An 18,309-nucleotide genomic window follows, 5' to 3' on the forward strand; every position below is an offset into this window, starting at 1 on the left:
AAATCAAAATTTATTTTGATATAATTATTGACTAAATTTTAGTGATCATATCTAATTTAAACTTTAAAAGTAAGTGAAATTAAAAGTTGAATTGAATTAATAATTACCCTGTGTTTCATTTTTTTTTACTATTTTTAGTGTGCATGAGTGGTAAAATTTAGGACCTACCTTTCGGTACATATATGTGGGTAAAATTTTGATGATATTATCCATTTATTGTTTTTAATTAAATGAGATTTAGACCAACAATAATAAATAAGTATAATAAAAATACATTTTATAATAGTATATACAATTCAAGAATAAACTTTTGTTCTCAAGTTGAATTTTTTTTTTTTAAAAAATTAAAATTTGATGTAATATTTTATAAAGAAAAATTTAAATGCTCTTTTCGTCCTAGTTTAATTTTTTTTTAAATACTAAAAATATTTATAATTTAAATAAAAATAAAAATAAAAATATTTTAATATTAATATAAATTATTTGTTTTTTAAATGATTTAATTAAAAAATACTTTTATAAAAGTCATAAAACTGAACTAAAGACTGCCCTTTTATGTTGACATCGACAAGTTGGGGTATATAAATTCAAACCAACGGCTTGGCGTCGGCGGCGGCGGCGGTGGCGGTTGAGCACCATACGAACGAGCGCCGGGGCTATGAGGACCATGGAATGGGCGGCCAGGAGAGATCACCTCAGCGGAATACCCCGAAAGATTATATTCAATGCGGTCGGAGCGTTCGCCAAAGTGGTGGCTAATTTCCTCAATACCACAACCGTCTACAACCTCGAAACCCTCCTTCGGCTAGCCCGACACCGTCCGCCGCACGTTCCTCTTCTCACAGTCAGCAATCACATGTCCACGTCAGTTACTCTCCCAAGTAAAGTTGTAATTTCTGTTAATAGCTTATAAAATTCAGTTTCCTTTGTTTCTCAGAGAGGTTTGCGAGGAATTTCATAGACTGCTTTGGCTTCGGACTGAAGTATTGGTTTAATTCTTTGCGTCGTTGATCCGGTGGTTGTGATTCTGAAATGTGATAAGTTGAATTACTCCTGTTCAGGTTGGATGACCCAGTAATGTGGGGGATGAAGGGTTTCCCTGTGACTGATGCAGAATTGGGGAGATGGGTGCTTGCTGCTGAGGACATATGCTTTAAGAATCCAGTGTTGTCATATCTTTTCAGACTTGGTGTGATATCTGTAGTTTTCCACTCTTCAAAGTTTAATTTGCAATGCTGCATCTGACGATTGATATTTGCCTGAGTACTTCCGCTTAGTTATTACACTGTTCTTTATATCTGGAAGTGGAGAATCCACTAGATTTTTTGAATTTGATGATGCTCTTGAATGTATGATATTAGTTATCCTGCATGTTATAGGCCAGTCCATACCATAGTAAATGAATTGTTGGTGGTGGCTCAAGTTAAAAGATGATTTTTAGTTCTAGGCACTTGGATTGAGATAATTATATTCTGAAATAGCAGCTAGTAAAGTGAATTCCTTTTTTTGATGTTTTCTTTGTAGGAAGTGGACATACATTCTTAGGTAGTAGCTGAGGGTTTTAGTAGCCCTTCTGGTTTAGTTGGAAATGATAGTAATTAATACCTATTCTCACTGCTAGCTATTATTATCCTTCATGTTGATTCTTAGAATCTCGTCTTTTTCTTTTTTCTTTTTTAGTATGCCTCATTCATTAAGTGTAGTGTTCACAGGGAAGTGCATTCCCATAACAAGGGGAGGTGGAATCTATCAGGAGCACATGAATGAAGCCCTCGACCGCTTGATCGATGGAGCTTGGGTACTCTTCTCATTATCATGCCCCTTTTGATGTATTTGAAGAACGAACTGCCTTCCTACTGGCACATGTTACTGAGCACACACTCACATCTGTATGTTAAACACTAGGCACTAGAAATTCCTACACTGAAAAAAATTGCATGGCTATTTGTAAAATGTTGTTGCTGCTGCTGCTTTTGTTGTTGTTGTTGTTATGTTTAAGTTTAACAAACCATGTGAATATTTTGGCCATTCATCATGTTTATTGGGTTCAGAATTTGAATGTATAAAATATCCACTTTTGGGCATTCTAACCCATGGAACTGTTAGTAGCACAGTTGTACTGGGTTCTCATGCCATTGATTTTGTTACTCAAAATTTCATCATGTGATACAGAGTAGCTTATCATGGTTTTACTGATCATTTCTTTACTAGGCTGTACAATTGTAAACATCATATGCACTATGGAAGAATCATTGTCTGGTCTAATTATTACTCCATCTTATTCTGTCCAATTAACAGCTGCATACCTTTCCAGAGGGGAAAGTATGTCAAGAAGATGCACCTATTCGGCGGTTGAAATGGGGAACTGCTAGTCTGATTACACGTGCCCCTGTAACTCCAATAGTTCTACCGATAGTTCACCGAGGTTTCGAACAGGTATTTTTTCTGTCATTTAAGTTACCATGTAATGCCTACAACAGAGGTTGGATTTGAGTCGTATGTGATTCCTGATCTTTGCATGCTAATGGAAACTATCGTGTTCATAGTCTAAAACAACCATGAATCCTATTCACTAATCTAAAACACATGGACTGAATAGCTTAGCCATCAATTTCCAATTTGTTCATCAAACAGTTAGATTGTGTGTTTTGGTAAAGCACGTTCAAAGTTGTTTATAATAAACTGTGATCCAAGAATAGCTTTTGTGCTGAGATCTCCATAATGCCTGAGTAATTACTATGATTTTCTCCATGCACAATGCTTGACTTTGGTTTGCATACAGAATATTCTTTCTCTTTTAATCTCATTGGCCAACAAAGAAAGATACTAGGGGCCTGTTTGTTCGGCATCTTGTTTCCCATCTCGCACTGCAAACACTATGCTTCTCAAAATTCTCAGGGATTTACTTACAATATTATATTTCTTTCTCATTCAAAATTCCCTATTTTTATAATATTTATATATGTTAATCATATATAAATATAAATATCTTTTTTATTTACTTGTATTATGTAAATGATATCGAGAGTATATTTTATTGAGCTACCATACCTTTTAAATTTATTTTAACTAAACAAATCCCAAAACTTGAACAAACACCTCATTCAAAAATCAAAATCCAAAATCCCTCCAAAATCCAAAACTCAGCCCAAAGGCCAAACAAACAGACCCTAGATCAGTTAAATTATAGAGAGCCCCAGTACCTAGAAAATACTTTAAAATAATTTATTTATTTTTCAGAAATTGTAAAATTCATTGTTTTTGGGTTTTGTTTCCTTTTATTTTTTTTATTTTTTAAGCTGTATGATAGGAATGATTGATTCACTTGTGTGAAGAATACACTTATAATCAAATCCAATTACTTTGGTGGGCAGGATAAGAGCTTGTTGTTGTGTTGTTATTCTTGTGTATTTTTATCATATATTGATATTAGACTGCCCATCTGATATTTAGGACATGGAAATTTATCCCATGCATTCAATATACGATGCTTTAAAGGTAAATAAAATTTTTTATTCGATTCAATATGTGAATGTAAACATGACCTTTGTTCATGAGCTCAAATAGCATGATATGCTCAAGCTAATATTTTGTTTAACTTTGTTGCATCCTTTTGAAGATAAACTTCTGAGCAGATAAAATGTGGTGTAACTAAGAACTTTAGTTGACGTTTGGCTGTCCGCTATCATATCTGATCAATCAAAAGTATCTCTATTGGATGGTATGTGAATCAAGAAACATAAATGTGCATAATATTTAAACTTAGAACATGCAACTTCTATTAACTTACTAAGATGCAGTTGAATCTAAGAGGTTTGGGTATGGTTTGTATGACTTGTATGTATTTTGCAAGTGTTGTATTTTATTGTTTTTGGAATAGGAAGAACTTTGAAATTGTTTGGTCAATGTGTGAATCCTTTATAATTGTAAATTTTAGAAAAACACAGAATGGATCTTGTTTAGGATCTCAAGCTTAAGTGCAAAAGATGAAGTGTGGGACAGGTGTAGACTGGTTGAATGATCTTTCTCAAATCTTGTCTTTCCATGTATATCAGCTGAGTGAACCGGGGTGGGTAAATAAAGGCATTGGCACTTATCAGGGACGCCATATTTTTGAAACAAGTTAATTTATTTCACAAATACATCTTCAGGGAACTGTTGCTATTATGTTTGTGCTTGTGGCTATAAGCTGTATGCACGAGGAAAAGGTTGTCACAAAAGGTGGTTCTGCTGAGAATTTCATGATTGTGGACACCCATGATTTCTATATTGCCGTTGACAAACTTGAATAGTTTTGTCACATTATTATGTGTTTGCCAGTGATGTTAAGAGCTATGAGTGAACGTATAAATCCAGCCATTGTCTGAGAAATAAAAACTTCGGACAAAATCTTAAGTCTATGGCGAAATCAGAGGAAATCTGGCTTTGGAGTGCTATGCCAACCTGAAAGCATGGAAAAGATGCTTCTTAGTGCTATGTTGTGATTTTCAAGTTGAAGTTTGTGAGTCACCAAATTTTCGACTTTTGTGTGATATTCATCTTCATTCCACTTAATTTCGTTACACTTGAGCATCAACTAGCATTTATACCTATTTCATACAAAAAGGGGAGAAATCAAGCATGCATGTATGTATGATTGGTGAATACACTACTTAATACTATCATACTTTCATTTTCATTTCTCTTGATTCACCACATTGCAGGTTCTCCCCGAGAATTATATGTTTGGAAGGCGTCCGCTTGTTCCATTGTGGAACAAAGACATAAGAATCGTCATTGGAGAGCCAATGGTATTCAACATCCCTAATCTGAAGCAGCAGGCTGAGCAGATGTCAAGGGAGAAGGATACAGTGCTCCATCATCATGGATGGCCCGAGACACACTGTGGAATGAACGAGGCTGTGCAACAATGCCTTTACACTATCATATCCGAGCAATTGCGAGAGGCTATGCAGAAGCTTTGTAATGTCTGCAAATCGAGTTTCAGAACAAACTGATACTTGAGAATGATTTTTTTTTGGAAAGAATTGAGAAGCATCCTAACAGGTAATATGTTTTTTGTTTAGTTGGATTCATTTTTCAATTTGAGAGTGTTTTGATCTTAGTGAAGATATGATATGCATTGAGATAGGTGGGAAGAAATCCTTTCCTCAAGTCATATTTTTTTGGTTTATGCAGACATTAGATAGAAAAATAAGCATGAAATTTGGTAACACAGTCTGTACTGGCAGCGAATGTATTTTGGATTCTGTATTAGCTTCCAACTTTGTCATATATAATATTGACTCTTGATTTTTTTAACCGTGATTGATTGGTTGATATTTATTTTTTTTAACCTTGATTGTGTAATATAGCTTGAAGGATTTTGAGAATTTTCCACTATTTATACAAATTTTTCTCTTAAAAAGTATCAAATCGATCATTCTACAACTATTTTAATTCAATTTTTTTCCCATTCACATAACAATCCAATCCCAAAACCAAACACAATGATGTCAAATTATTATATGCAAACCAAGCACACCCCAAAGTTTCATTCCAAATATAAACTTCTCAAGTAAATAAATAATATTAATAATAAATTAAAGCTCCAAAAGACCGAAGAATAAACTTCAAGTAAATATGATACCTCACATATCTCCAAATCAGAAACATGGCAAACTCATGTACAAACCAGTCCCAAATTACTCAAAATGTATATATATATATATATATATAGCTCAAGAGCAAGTAAATCTTCCCCTGGCCACAGCATTCTCAAAGCATAGGTAGGCGGTTGAATCTACACTCGAAAAAAGGGGCTGAGATAGTAACATAGCAACACCCTCTCTCGACAATACACACCAAATACACACAAAAGCAAAACCGAGATAAGCTCATTCACAAAACTTCATTTGTATGGTAGCGACAATGCCGGTGCCTCTGCCTTTTCAAGCAGCAGGTTGCTCTGCTCCAGACTCCGGCACCATCGATACCATGTCCAACTCTTCATCAGAATCGATGACATCCTCAAAATCGTAATAAGGGTTTACCTGCCATGATTATCACACACAAGTTTAGACATAGTTATAAATCTTACGAGCTGCATTTGAATTACTCGACATCGTTAAAAATCCATTGCAAATGTTCCATTTAATGATATATTGAACTTAAGTGAGAAGTTAAGTACTTTTTTTATTCGATTTTCTTCTGGCAGGTTCTACTCATGTGACTATCATAAATTAAAACAATATTTTCGAAATCAGGTGGAAATGTTACCTTCGGTCTTGGGGTAACCGCTTCAAAGGTATGGAAAATAGGTGTGTCGAAGTTTGGTGGCTCCAAAATAATATATGCTCCTTTGTTTCGGTACCTCTCTTCTGTTGCCTGTGGATCACATGAAGAATATGGTTTTTATTCAATTGAATCAAGCAATTGGGTAAGTGGATCCTCCGGGTCAAATTACCGGTAACATATACATATTTTAAAGCACTATTCTATTGTATCTATTGCATCATAATTTCAGTAATTAACGAAGACTATTATTCTAAAAGTAAACAAGGGCGAGGGTGGGATATATTTTATGCACCTTAAATCACTAGTGAAAAAGCCTAAGAACATATGAGTTCATCCAAATCAGGAAATGCAGACAACTGATTTGTATCACTGAAATGATAGTGTGTAACCTATCTTCAAAATTATTACAGACGCCTCATAAGGTAATATCTAATGGATGATGCTACAATTCAAATTTAAAGAGCAGCGGAAAAAATGCATCAATGTAATGAGAAGCAGTCACCTGAAACTGTGGATAATCAGGGGCACTGAATAATGTTATAAGCTTTCCAGATTCTACAACATGATCTATAGTATACCCTAAATCCATTCCTCCAAGGCCTGGTCGTTTTCCCCTGGCATCAGGACCCTCATGTGACCTGATAATCAACTGCAATACCCAAAGAATGAATTTAAAGGGGCATATAGCTATACAACAGTGATAAACAAAGGCAATACACATTCGACACCAATAAAAACAAGGATATCCCTTAAAAATTTCATGATAAAGGACTTCGCAGAAAGAGATTCTGTTATTATTTGTTCCGCATATTATGAATTATGACTGTAATACAGTTTGATTCTAGTGCAATTGTGCTCGAAGTTCAATTCACTTTCCATTTCTCCAATTATAGTTGAACTGCATAAATGGTATCTGTTATCAATTAGTAGGAAAGTTCAATCATGATTTTCTAGCATAGCATCAAAGCGCAGTTTTTTTGTGTTTTTTCCTCAGAACTGATGAAGGTTTTTCATTCCCTTTAATTATATGAACCATTGATATTAGTCATGCCAATTGGTCATAGCTTCTTGCTGTCTCTTTAGAACAAAAACAGTTGAGTCATCTACTCTCTCTCTCTCTCTAAAAATCTCATTGTTATCCTAGCTATTACTAAAGCTGTAAAACAAAGGAGTTCTAAGTGAGCTTGACTAAGGTTCATTCAAATTTGTTAAAAGCTCGTTTGCAAAGTTAAGTGGGTCGAACACAAACACAAATTTTAGCTCATTATGCTAACAAACAAGCTCAAACCATGTTGGCAACAATTGATAATGTTTGTTAATAAAATAAATTACTATTATTGTATTAAAAGAATATACATTTTATACAATATTACACTTTATTTTATTTTATTTTTTACATAAAACTATTAACAAAATTTATTATTAATTAATTAAATTTAGACTTGAAATTTTAAAAAATTAACTAAAATTTAGTTTAATGAGCCGAGCCGATACAAACAAAAACAGTTGCTTAATAAGTTGTTACAGTAAAAATCATGTCTATTCAACTTGGAGGGATATATTAAGAAGTTCAATTATAAGATTATTCAATTATAATGTACTTCTAAATTTTTGTATCTTTGTTTCCTTACAACAAAATCAGCACCATTAGACTATAGTCGATGATGTCAAGTGTTTCAGTTAGTTTCTATTTGTACTATAATCTACATATGGTGCTCTTTTAAACAATTAGTAATTTTTTGATTAATAACAGAAACAGAAATCACATTATTGCTGAACGCCAGATTTGGATATAATTTCAGGCAAAAATACTCACAAAGGAACTAGTTCATAAAAACAGCTTTTACAAAATTACAATTTTTTTTCTTAGATACCGAAGGCAAATTAAGTCACCACTAAAATTAACCATCACTATTTCTCACAATTACATCATCCAATTAGTATCATCCAAGCAAAGGAAGTTTCTACTGGAGTTTCTCCAATTATAAGATGAATCCAATAAGCATGGTGTCACTGATTTAAGGATCCTTCTCATCAGTACTCAAGCTCATCAACCAAATTAGATAAAGTCTAAGCTACATAAACAATAAGAATTATGCACTTTAATTTGTTTCAAAATTATCCTAAAGTGAGTACGATTTAAGAGATTAGAACAGTCATGGTTTTTACTCCAACAACAAATAGCAGGTATCAGTCATATTCCCTGTTCAGTAAAGATTGCACAAGACAGTTTTTCTCAACTAAAAATGAAGCAATCAAGATGGAAAAAAGCCTGAACAAAAAGCATTTGGTATGGACTCGCACAAAGAAGTTGATTTGAATGTTGCGCGTAAGAATATCGCATACCTTTAAATTGTACTTATTTAGAAATTCTGCAGTGCAATCTGGACCCCACAAGAGACCAATACCTCTCTCGGTGTTTGGAGAAAGACCAGGGTTCATTGATGGATCCGACCACAAAACGTCACCAGGAATCAAGTTTGGACCTTCCCAGGGAGGATCGAGGACAGTTCGTCTAGCTTTTCCCAACTCTTCAAAGGAACCAAGAGTTAGTGTCTTCACATCAGGGTTGTGAATAACCTTCCGATTCTTCTTCTTAGACCTTTTAGATGGAGTGACAGCTGTGCTGCGGAAAAGCCCTCCATGTGCAGTGTAAACGTGCCCAGCTATGAGGGAAGCAAGCGGAAGTCCTTCGAAACAGCCTAAACACTTTCTGTAGACATGCTTTCCATTGTCTCCATATTTAGATAATACTTCTTTCTCAAATCCGTAAACAGAAGTGCAATACTTCGACTCATGGTTTCCACGAAGTAAATATACTCTCTGAGGCATTAGAACCTGCGAGAAGTAAATAAATAAAAAACCAAGCGCATACTTTTATGCATAGGTCGAGTTTATCAGTTGGAAGTGATTGCAATTTCATAAACTTTCTTTTCAAGGCTAGTTGATAAAAAGAAAGAACTCAATACAATGAAAGAAGCAAATTAATTAGAAGTTTAATTCAGTGTTTATCCACCTTGGGCATGCCCCTTTTTTTTGGAATAAATAATAATTACATCACAACTCCGGTGTATTCAATGAAGAAATAAAACAGACATTATCTGTAATAGAATGATGCAACTTTATAACAGCACATCCAGTGAAACACATCATCAAAGATTATAAACTAAGGGAATACATTAATCTCAATTATTTGATAATTCATATTAATTGCTAATGACAGCCTTAACCACGAACCTTCTTACATCATCAGTGGCTAAAAATATATGCCTCTTTCGGAGAAGCATTTAAAGATTATGATTCTTATTTTAATAGTACCCTAAATTTGGTTTAATTGAAAAATTGAAATTTGACTTAGATCTTATACATAAATACAGCACTAGTTTGTTCAGTAAATGGTAAGAGTCAATCTAAACTTTCACCATGGTCTCAAAGCTCAACTTTTCACACAATCCAAATTCGTCTCGGCATCCATATGCTAGTGCAAAAACGGAAAAAAGTAAACCCCAACCAAAACTGAAGCTTAAGCAGGATCTGAGCACTACTGCACTCAAATCCTACCGAAACCATGGCCACTTACTAGTCCCTATTTCTACAAGTTCCCTTGCTCTGGTTATCTCTGATAAAGAAATAGAGCTGTCAATGTTAATAGAACACTAGAATATTTCAAGCGCGCCAAAGAAATGACAACTACGTTCTCTAGTTGCATGTACCATGCTGTAGTAAGAAAGTCTTATATATCACTAATATATTTAACATAGGACCTTAGTCTATCAAGAGTGGAATATACATTAAAGAAGACTTTATGTTTAATATCACCTAAAAAATTGTTTAGAAAGAATTTGAATTCTTCTTCTATATATAAATATTGTGGTAGCTAATCAATCTGGTGCTCATTTAAGGTTTACAAGTTTCCAGTCAAAACCTCACCCATCGCAGAAACCCAGATAACGCCCAACCAGAACCACCCGCAAACCCTAACTCATACGATACTTCAAGCATCCTAGTTTTGCTTAAACTTTTGCTTCTAGCTGTACCCAATATGTTAATGGCTAATTTTCAGATTCTTTGGTACCAAAAATTACACGAGTTGTTACCTATTTGTTTTCCCGAAGAACCATAATTTATGAAAAAAATCATGATCACTAACTACCTCTGTCAGCTTAATTTATGACATCTACTTACGATCATGTAGTTTACCTGCCATTTTTCTGTCCTGCCATGAGGGGCCACTAGGGTTTTGATGCCATTCACGATTTACATGCCATAATTATGCAATAATCTCTTCAAGTTATCCAATACTATCACCATTAATTAGATCATCATGATATTACACGTAAACTACTACTACGCAATTCAATAATGAACATATTAACCACTGTCCTCATTGATTAGTGTAATCAAGGCAGCCACATTTCATTTCATTTCAAGGACACATAAATATTCTTTCTAGGAGTTAGAAGCCTTCTAGTTCTACCAAAACTTCCCTTTTAGGATACACTTCATCAGGGTAATATTTAATCCATAATATCCACATATTCAATGGGGCTCGATACACAGAATGCCAGTCTAATTATTCAAGACAAGCATCCATTACAAAGAGAAAAATAGACAGCATGAACATAAGATTTAGGGTTCGACCTAACTTCCCAACTGTCGACGGAGCAGCATCAAATTCACATTTCCTTCCAATATAGAACATACATAGTAGATATATCCAAGATAATAAAGCAACTACATGTGGCTTCTCCACCGATCTTCGATTCACAGATATCTAACCACCCACCATAATCATATAATCAGTTCTAGTTTCCCTTTTCCTCTCTAAAAAGTTACAAGAAAAGTGTAGAGAAATTTGCAGTAGCTTGTTTGCCAGATTCATATATTACCATACAACAGCAAAAGGCAGAATTTTAATCCAAGTTAGTTGCTTAACTTCATCTCTAACAACTACAGAGAATCAATAGCCACCTAATCTTCCTCAATGCCACAAAGAATCAACACATTCTCACCTCAGATGAAGAATCCATAAATCAGAAGCTGAAAAATTAAAAAATAAAAATCCTAACCTTCCAAGCCAGTAATATCAGAAAAACCTCAAGCCCCCAAGCACCTCGATCCACATAATCCCCATTAAACACGAAAAACCGATCATCGCCTGGATACCCTGCCTCTCTCAACAAGAACAATACATCATGCAGCTGACCGTGCACGTCTCCAACCACTACAACCCTCGAACTCGAACCCAATCCGGAGTCCCCATCAATTGTCACGCAATTGGGCTCTTTATGCAAAATCTTCGATGCGGTGAGCGCAAGTTTGTCGAAGACTGGAACAGGGAGCACGGAGGGAAATTCCGATGGAGATAGCGCTTTTGAAGCCCAGTCGAAGGCCTGCATCAGATTGGTGACCCAAGCAAGGGTGAGGGCCCCTCCGTCAGGCCATGTGATGGCGATCGGCGGAAGCGGGGAGGAAGGCCTGGGGGTAGCGGATGGAGACGTTGTCTTTGAATCGGAGGAAGTGGACGTGGAGGCGGTAGAGAAGAACTCCTCGTCGGAGGATGGCGGCGGCGGCGGCGCCGCAGCCGGTGGAGAAGAGGTCATACGGGCGTAGTGAAGTGGTGTGCTGGCGAGCAAAGTCGTGCCTTCGATATTGGAAATGTCCTCTTCTCTCCTCTTTTGTTTTCACATGTAAAGTTTAATTGTGTTTGTTCGGGATTGGAGTTTTGAAATGGGATTTCAACAGTAAAATTTTTGAATTTAAATAGTTAGTAATACGATATAAAAAAATTTTGATGCGATGTTTTGAATGTAAAATTAATTTTTAATATAATATAAAAAAAATATTTAATTTAATTTTTTTTAAAAAAAAATAAAATAAACATTGAAAACTAAATCCAATTCCCATGACAAACACACCCCAGGAATTAGGGCATGTTTGTCAAGGATTTTATACGAATATATAAAAGGAAATTGTAAATCGGGATCTCAAATAATTTTTTTTAATATGTAAGTTATATTAATAAAAATATTTCTTAAATCAAAATTTAAATAAAAAATAAATAAATTTAATCATAAGTCAAACAAACTCTTTGGGTATATTTGACTTGTGTTTCAAATACAATTTTACGGTATTAAAAATATTTTATATTTATATTGTATAAATATTACTATTTTTATATTAGATATTTTGTCATTTTTTTTTAATTTGTAATATTAGGTATTACTTCATTTGTCATAAAAATTTGTGCTCATTCTTTCTGCATTATACAAAAGTATTGAGCATAAATTTAGATAAAAGATGTAGTAATATAATAATTAAAAGTATTTAAAATTTATGCACTATTACCAATAAAAGTATATTATTTTATTTTGTGAAATATTATATCAAACTACTATTTAAAACTTAAATAACACTTTTGCGTCATTGTACTTAATATTAAAAATATTCTTATATTTGAATAATTTACTCGAAAAATGTCATTGTATTTGTATTATAAGAGACTAATAAACATATTTTTGCTTTTTTTTTTCGTGATTTCTACTGCGTATTAATAATTAATATTTAAAAATCAACACGGTACAAATGGAGTATTATATTTTTATAAATGTAAAAATAAAAATTAAATTTTAATATAATATTTATATTTGGGTTTACTTTGTTTTATTATTATTATTATTTGGATTTGAACTTTTTTTTTTTCAAATAGTGTTAGTATGATATTTTATAAAATATATATATATTAATAATAGAATTCAGGCTAGTTTAAAGAAGTCATAGAAAAAAAAAATTAACTAATAAACAAAATGTTTGTATTTTTCTTGCAAATTAAACCCGATAGACAAAGCGATGGTTTGAAGGTATTACCTCGTGATTACAAGTCTAACCCCACACCATCAAACCTATTATATCGTAGTTATAAGTCCAACCCCAACCCCACGTATAGGGAGACTATTTTTATAAATTTATTGGCATTTTTTCCAGTCTCTGAAAAGACATTGCACAACGGTTACGCTGTGGAGAGTGTATTTTTGTGCCAGAAGAGACGTAACTTACTGTAGGTGGGGCTTCGTCCGGTTTAAATTTTGGGTGTGTTTGTTTGGGGATTTGTCCCAAAATTTACTATTTATTTAATTTTTTTTCTACAAAATTAAATCAAACACTTATTTTTTATATTATATTAAAAATTAATTTTACATTCAAAATATTACATTAAATTTTTTACTATTCAAATTTCAATTCAAAATCCAAACCTCCAAACATCTCTCCTTTTTTCAAATTGAGATTTAGGGTGTGTTTTGTTTGGATATTGGATTTTCAATCCACTATTCATCCAATTTTTTTCATGTTACGACCTAGTACATGGCCGTGTTCACTCCCGCATAATTCTGTTTTTACAACATGGTCGCATTCCCATACACGTCCGGAACATAAGTGTATCTAATTCTTTTGCACTAATTTTACATATACATGTGGCGGTATCTTTTCCAGACACTTTCTAACGAGAATTTCACATAACTCAAGCATATACGCACTCATTTGGAATCAAATTAAGGACCAAATATGTCTCGTAAAGAATGATTTGGTGGATTTACATTTTCATTATTTTCAAATTTATAAAATTATAGAGAAAAATACATTATCACAAATAAATAAAATCACCCCGTTGGCCATTGGATAAATGACTTATTTGTGGCGCAAAAAAATTGTGGATTTCCTAGCCTCAATCACCCATTGGCCATTGGATCATTCTTCTACTACACTCTGCGCTACAGCCATGGCAGCAAACCTGATAACCTTCTATATCATCTTTACGAAATGGCTAGTCTCACAACTTCCGTGGGCCTCTCTTTTCCCAATTCGGCCTGCTTCAAAGCTGAGTCCAGATACCATTTTACTTCGTCGCCGCCGTCCGTGAAAGCCGCGACTAGGATCACCCCGGCGAAGGGATTGGTACGGAGATACTTTAGCCGCCGCACTCTAGTTTCTCCGAATCTCAGAATCATGGCTTCCGCAGTGGAAACGGAGCAGCAGGGCGTGAAGATTGTCAGAAACCCTTCCGAATCTCAGCTCTCCGAGCTCGGTGTTCGGTCTTGGCCGAAGTAAGTGATTCTCCTTGTTGTTGCTCTGTCTGTTCCGTTTCTTTGGCTGATTAGTTGATTTGTGGCTGGTTTGTGGTTCGTCGTGGTTTTTGAGGTTGTTACGGATGATTGTTTGGTGTATATATGCTTGAGTTAGGGTTATTCGCCATGGATGTGGTTAGGGTTATTAGTTCGTTCTGTTAGGAACATAGAAGTACTATTTCAAGCTAAACTTAACAATTTGATGAATTATTGTGAATCATTTCGACTGCTAAAATCAGCCTGGAATTGGATCCAACTTGAACGTAGACAACTAACTGAAAAGCAATGGATCTACAACATTGATGAGATCCTTGTAAGAGATACTATGGATGCTCTTGAAACTTGAAAGACAATTGTTAGAATTAGAGTAGTTAAGAGGGTTGGAGGGATTGAATAGATAGGTTAAAATAATCTAAGTAATTTAAACTACGAAAAAATTAAGTTCCTTATTTCTTGAAACCGAAATCAACTAGTATTTGGTAAGTAGAAATGTATTGGGTCAAATAAGTGAATTAATTGAGATTTTTTCAATTATCTAGACTTGTAAATTATTAAGTTTTGGGTTGATTCTGTATAATTAAAGTAGCAAGAAGCATGGTCGAGGCACTCACTAGTAAGCCACACGCGCTCAGACCGGTTACATGTCACGAGTCGAGGATCATGGATCTTGAGCTTAGTAATTGCTTGACTTGGCAATATCAAGTTTTGCTTGAAAGCACAATAGCCATTCCAAAATGATTTATTTAGTCTCGAGAACAAAGTCGAAGTCCAAATTGGAATGGTTCAAGTCTATTCGGATAAAAATCTATTCGTTGGTTTAATTAATGACAATCATGATTGTCATTAAGATAGTAACTATGGTCGTAAACTACCCCAGTTACCTTATCCCCTGAGCCGATAAAAGGGCTTTCCCTCGATTCGGTTTCACGATCAAATTTTAATTTTGTTTATTCTCTCATATTATTTCTAACAGGGTGTCGATTCAAATTGTATAAATCTATTCTATTTTGCTATGCAACGAATTTTACAATCTAACCATAATTCTTTTGGCAACTTTTAAGTGATGCCATTTTGTTGAAATAAAGAAATTTGTCTAGTCCGGTTCTGATATTTGTTGCCGACAATATTTAGTGGGGTTTTTTGTGGTTTGAATGATGTTTAGTGTAGTTAAGGATCTGTTTTATGGGATGCTATTTGTGCTTTAAGAGATTGCACCATATACCATTTTCTTAGATATTACTAAGTTTAACTCTTGTATGGGGATTTTGAGTAATGTCATTTTGTTGGAATGAAGAAATTTGTCTAGCCCGGTTCCGATATTTGTTGCTTACGAAATTTAGTGGGTTTTTTGTAGTTTGAATGATCTTTTTCTAAAAAAAAAAATTAAAAAAAAAAATTAATTTTTTCTTTTTTTTTTTTTGACAATGGTTTGAATGATCTTTAGTGTAGTTGATAGGGAGCAGGGATACCGGAGGCGGGGATGGGCTTAGGCTTGCTTTCGCAACCTTGGGTTTTTATTTATCACCCTTTTAATATTTATTTAGCCAAGCTTTTAATTATGAAATTTTATTTTTTGGGTTGGGTCTATTTATTGTTTATTGAATTATTTTAGTTTTACTAACCAGGGGTTGAGGAATTTTGGACATACTGTTGGTACCGTTTTATTGTTCTTAGGCAAACGATTGATATTGTTTAATTCTTCTTATTCTTTATTTCGTTTCTCTCAACAGTAATTTATGTGATGCCATTTGTGCTTTAGGAGACTGCATTATATATCGTGTCATGGTTGTTAACTGCGGCAGATTAACACTGCTTTGGCTAGACTAAGCTTTCAACTGTCCTTTACAAACTATCTTTATTTTACTGTCTCAGCTGTCACTTGAACTATAGCATATGTTGTCGATGAGTGTGATATTTCGGTGCATATTTTTTATCGCAAGATTTGAGTGAGGAAAACTGAAAATTTTGAATGTGTCTGCATTTTAACCGTGGAGTTGTATCACACTTGGTTTCTAGCTAGCGAGCTTTGATAATTTGTTTATGAAAATAGGTGGGGATGTCCTCCAAGCAAATTTCCATGGACATATTCTTCGAAGGAGACGTGCTACCTGCTGGAGGGGAAGGTGAAGGTGTACCCGGAAGGATCGGATAAGGCAGTGGAGATCGGTGCAGGCGACCTGGTTGTGTTCCCTAAGGGCATGAGCTGCACCTGGGATGTTTCGAAAGCCGTCGACAAGCATTACCAATTTGAATGAATCAGTTGCCTAGCTAGGTACCCTCTGCTCTTATCTTGTTGCCGGTATTTACTTGCTACATTGTGTTATGTTTATGTGTTCATCGTGAATTTCTTCGGATTATAAATATGATGAATGATCGATCCATTTCTGAATATGATGAGGTGTGGCCTTTCATTTTATATATAAATGAATGCATTTTATATGTTAGTATTTGGGAAAAGTACGTTTAAGTTGCTCGGGTATTGAGTAAATATTAAATCAAATATTTATTTTTTATTTTTTATATTATATTAAATAATTATTTCAAAAGTATATATACTCGGTGATATTGGTAAAGATAAAGTTTACATTAGTTCATATTAAAATCCAACTCCATGTTATCACAAAGTTTGTTCAATCAATTTATTTTTTTTGCCGATGCCATGATTTTTTCATCGTTATTATAAACAATACAATATATATGTATATATTAACATACTAAAAAAAAAAAAAACATTCATCGAAGTGAACATGCCCTAATCATCATTTAACACAAATTTTTCTATTAAAATGATCACATTCAATTTTATTAATGTATATGCACACATAACTAAATATATTATATAGAGATATTATATATATTGAAACCTAAATAAAGAAAAAATCTAATTAATCACAATCAAACAAGCAATAATATTTAATTTCACTAGCTGATGATTGATTAATTCAAAGTGTGGAAATTGATTGTTATTTATTTATTTTTTTTCATTGGGTAAATATCTGGTTGAAGGCAAAGTTTAGAAATGTCAGGCTCTGAACTAATGACTTTGAACACAAATTAACCCTGTATCATTATGGCATTCAAAACTGAACAAGTTAGAATATTATTATTATTATTATTAGAGGGAATTGATTTTTAGCCTCAATCCTTGTTATTATTTTAGAATTCTAAACGAGACATCGTATGAAAATTGTCCTATAATAATAATTATTATTTATTTTGTAAAAATGGTTTTTTATTATCGAAGTTGATACATCATTGATGATTTCGGTGCTAATGTGTATGATCCATCAGTTCTATATGAGCTATAATTGAATTTTTAAAAATAAAAAATCTACTTGTTGTCCACATAAAATTGACATATTTGACATGACGCCAAATCAGCACCAGCGAGTCACATCATTAACCACTTGTCAATTCCAGTAACAAAAGATTGTTTCTCCAACAATTTATGTCAAAAGTTAACAAAAATTGGGTTTAGAGTATTAAAATGATAATAGAGATCAAATATAAAATAATTTACTTTCTTTTTTATTATTATTAGAGTAACTTGATTTTTAATTTTGTACCTCACATCTGTTATTACTTTAGAACTCTATATATACATTATATAGAAACAATTCCGCAATTATATTTATTTATTTTTTTGTATAAATGGTTTTATATAACTATAATTGATATGTCGTTGATGATATAGCTCGCAGTGCTGATCGGGCGCTAACATGTCTGATTCATTAGCTCCACGTGAATGCAAAGTAAATTTTTTAAAAATAAAATTTACATTAAAAAAAAATCTACTTGTTGTTCATCTAGAATTGATTTATTAAATCCTTATGATCGACGAAATCACATCATCAATTACGTGTCAATTCCGATGATTACCCTAAAAATAAATCATCAATTAAGACTAAAA

The 18,309-nt window shown here is 33.6% G+C and overlaps 3 protein-coding genes across 4 annotated transcripts; 2 read left to right on the forward strand and 1 right to left on the reverse strand.

The window, feature by feature from the left end:
• Positions 1-545: 545 nt before the first annotated feature.
• LOC127240561 (N-acylphosphatidylethanolamine synthase) lies at positions 546-5,293 on the forward strand. Of its 2 annotated transcripts, none has more exons than XM_051259287.1 (5): positions 546-864; positions 1,062-1,189; positions 1,704-1,798; positions 2,299-2,436; positions 4,704-5,293. In XM_051259287.1, exons 1-5 carry the CDS (start codon positions 659-661, stop codon positions 4,995-4,997), a joined length of 861 nt encoding a protein of 286 aa, XP_051115244.1. In that variant the 5' UTR covers positions 546-658; the 3' UTR covers positions 4,998-5,293. The 2 variants fall into 2 exon arrangements, with proteins under 2 accessions (XP_051115244.1, XP_051115245.1); XM_051259288.1 differs by having other exon boundaries at positions 547-864; positions 1,713-1,798.
• Positions 5,294-5,495: 202 nt separating this feature from the next.
• Positions 5,496-11,952, reverse strand: LOC127240555 (serine/threonine-protein phosphatase 7). The gene is made up of 5 exons (XM_051259279.1): positions 11,346-11,952; positions 8,623-9,114; positions 6,779-6,925; positions 6,259-6,366; positions 5,496-6,032 (listed from the first exon to the last, which is right to left on the reverse strand). The coding sequence occupies exons 1-5, from the start codon at positions 11,877-11,879 to the stop codon at positions 5,931-5,933; spliced, it is 1,383 nt and encodes a 460-aa protein (XP_051115236.1). The 5' UTR covers positions 11,880-11,952; the 3' UTR covers positions 5,496-5,930.
• Positions 11,953-14,045: 2,093 nt separating this feature from the next.
• LOC127240654 (uncharacterized) lies at positions 14,046-16,790 on the forward strand. Its single transcript, XM_051259453.1, has 2 exons — positions 14,046-14,378; positions 16,450-16,790. The coding sequence occupies exons 1-2, from the start codon at positions 14,095-14,097 to the stop codon at positions 16,652-16,654; spliced, it is 489 nt and encodes a 162-aa protein (XP_051115410.1). The 5' UTR covers positions 14,046-14,094; the 3' UTR covers positions 16,655-16,790.
• Positions 16,791-18,309: the final 1,519 nt, after the last annotated feature.

The sequence above is a fragment of the Andrographis paniculata genome, unplaced genomic scaffold (assembly GCF_009805555.1).
Source record: "Andrographis paniculata isolate CXL003 unplaced genomic scaffold, ASM980555v1 Contig79END, whole genome shotgun sequence".
In the NCBI taxonomy this organism is placed as follows: domain Eukaryota; kingdom Viridiplantae; phylum Streptophyta; class Magnoliopsida; order Lamiales; family Acanthaceae; genus Andrographis; species Andrographis paniculata.

Excerpts from the sequence above, each read along its gene's own strand:
- LOC127240555 (XM_051259279.1), bottom strand. The coding sequence starts at position 11,879 with ATGACCTCTTCTCCACCGGCTGCGGCGCCGCCGCCGCCGCCATCCTCC. Across the intron at positions 9,115-11,345 it reads TGATATTACTGGCTTGGAAG|GTTCTAATGCCTCAGAGAGT; the intron begins GTTAGGATTTTT and ends TACTTCTCGCAG. Across the intron at positions 6,033-6,258 it reads CGGTTACCCCAAGACCGAAG|GTAAACCCTTATTACGATTT; the intron begins GTAACATTTCCA and ends TAATCATGGCAG.
- LOC127240654 (XM_051259453.1), top strand. The coding sequence starts at position 14,095 with ATGGCTAGTCTCACAACTTCCGTGGGCCTCTCTTTTCCCAATTCGGCC. Across the intron at positions 14,379-16,449 it reads GGTGTTCGGTCTTGGCCGAA|GTGGGGATGTCCTCCAAGCA; the intron begins GTAAGTGATTCT and ends TTATGAAAATAG.
- LOC127240561 (XM_051259287.1), top strand. The coding sequence starts at position 659 with ATGAGGACCATGGAATGGGCGGCCAGGAGAGATCACCTCAGCGGAATA. Across the intron at positions 1,799-2,298 it reads GCTTGATCGATGGAGCTTGG|CTGCATACCTTTCCAGAGGG; the intron begins GTACTCTTCTCA and ends TCCAATTAACAG. Across the intron at positions 2,437-4,703 it reads TTCACCGAGGTTTCGAACAG|GTTCTCCCCGAGAATTATAT; the intron begins GTATTTTTTCTG and ends ACCACATTGCAG.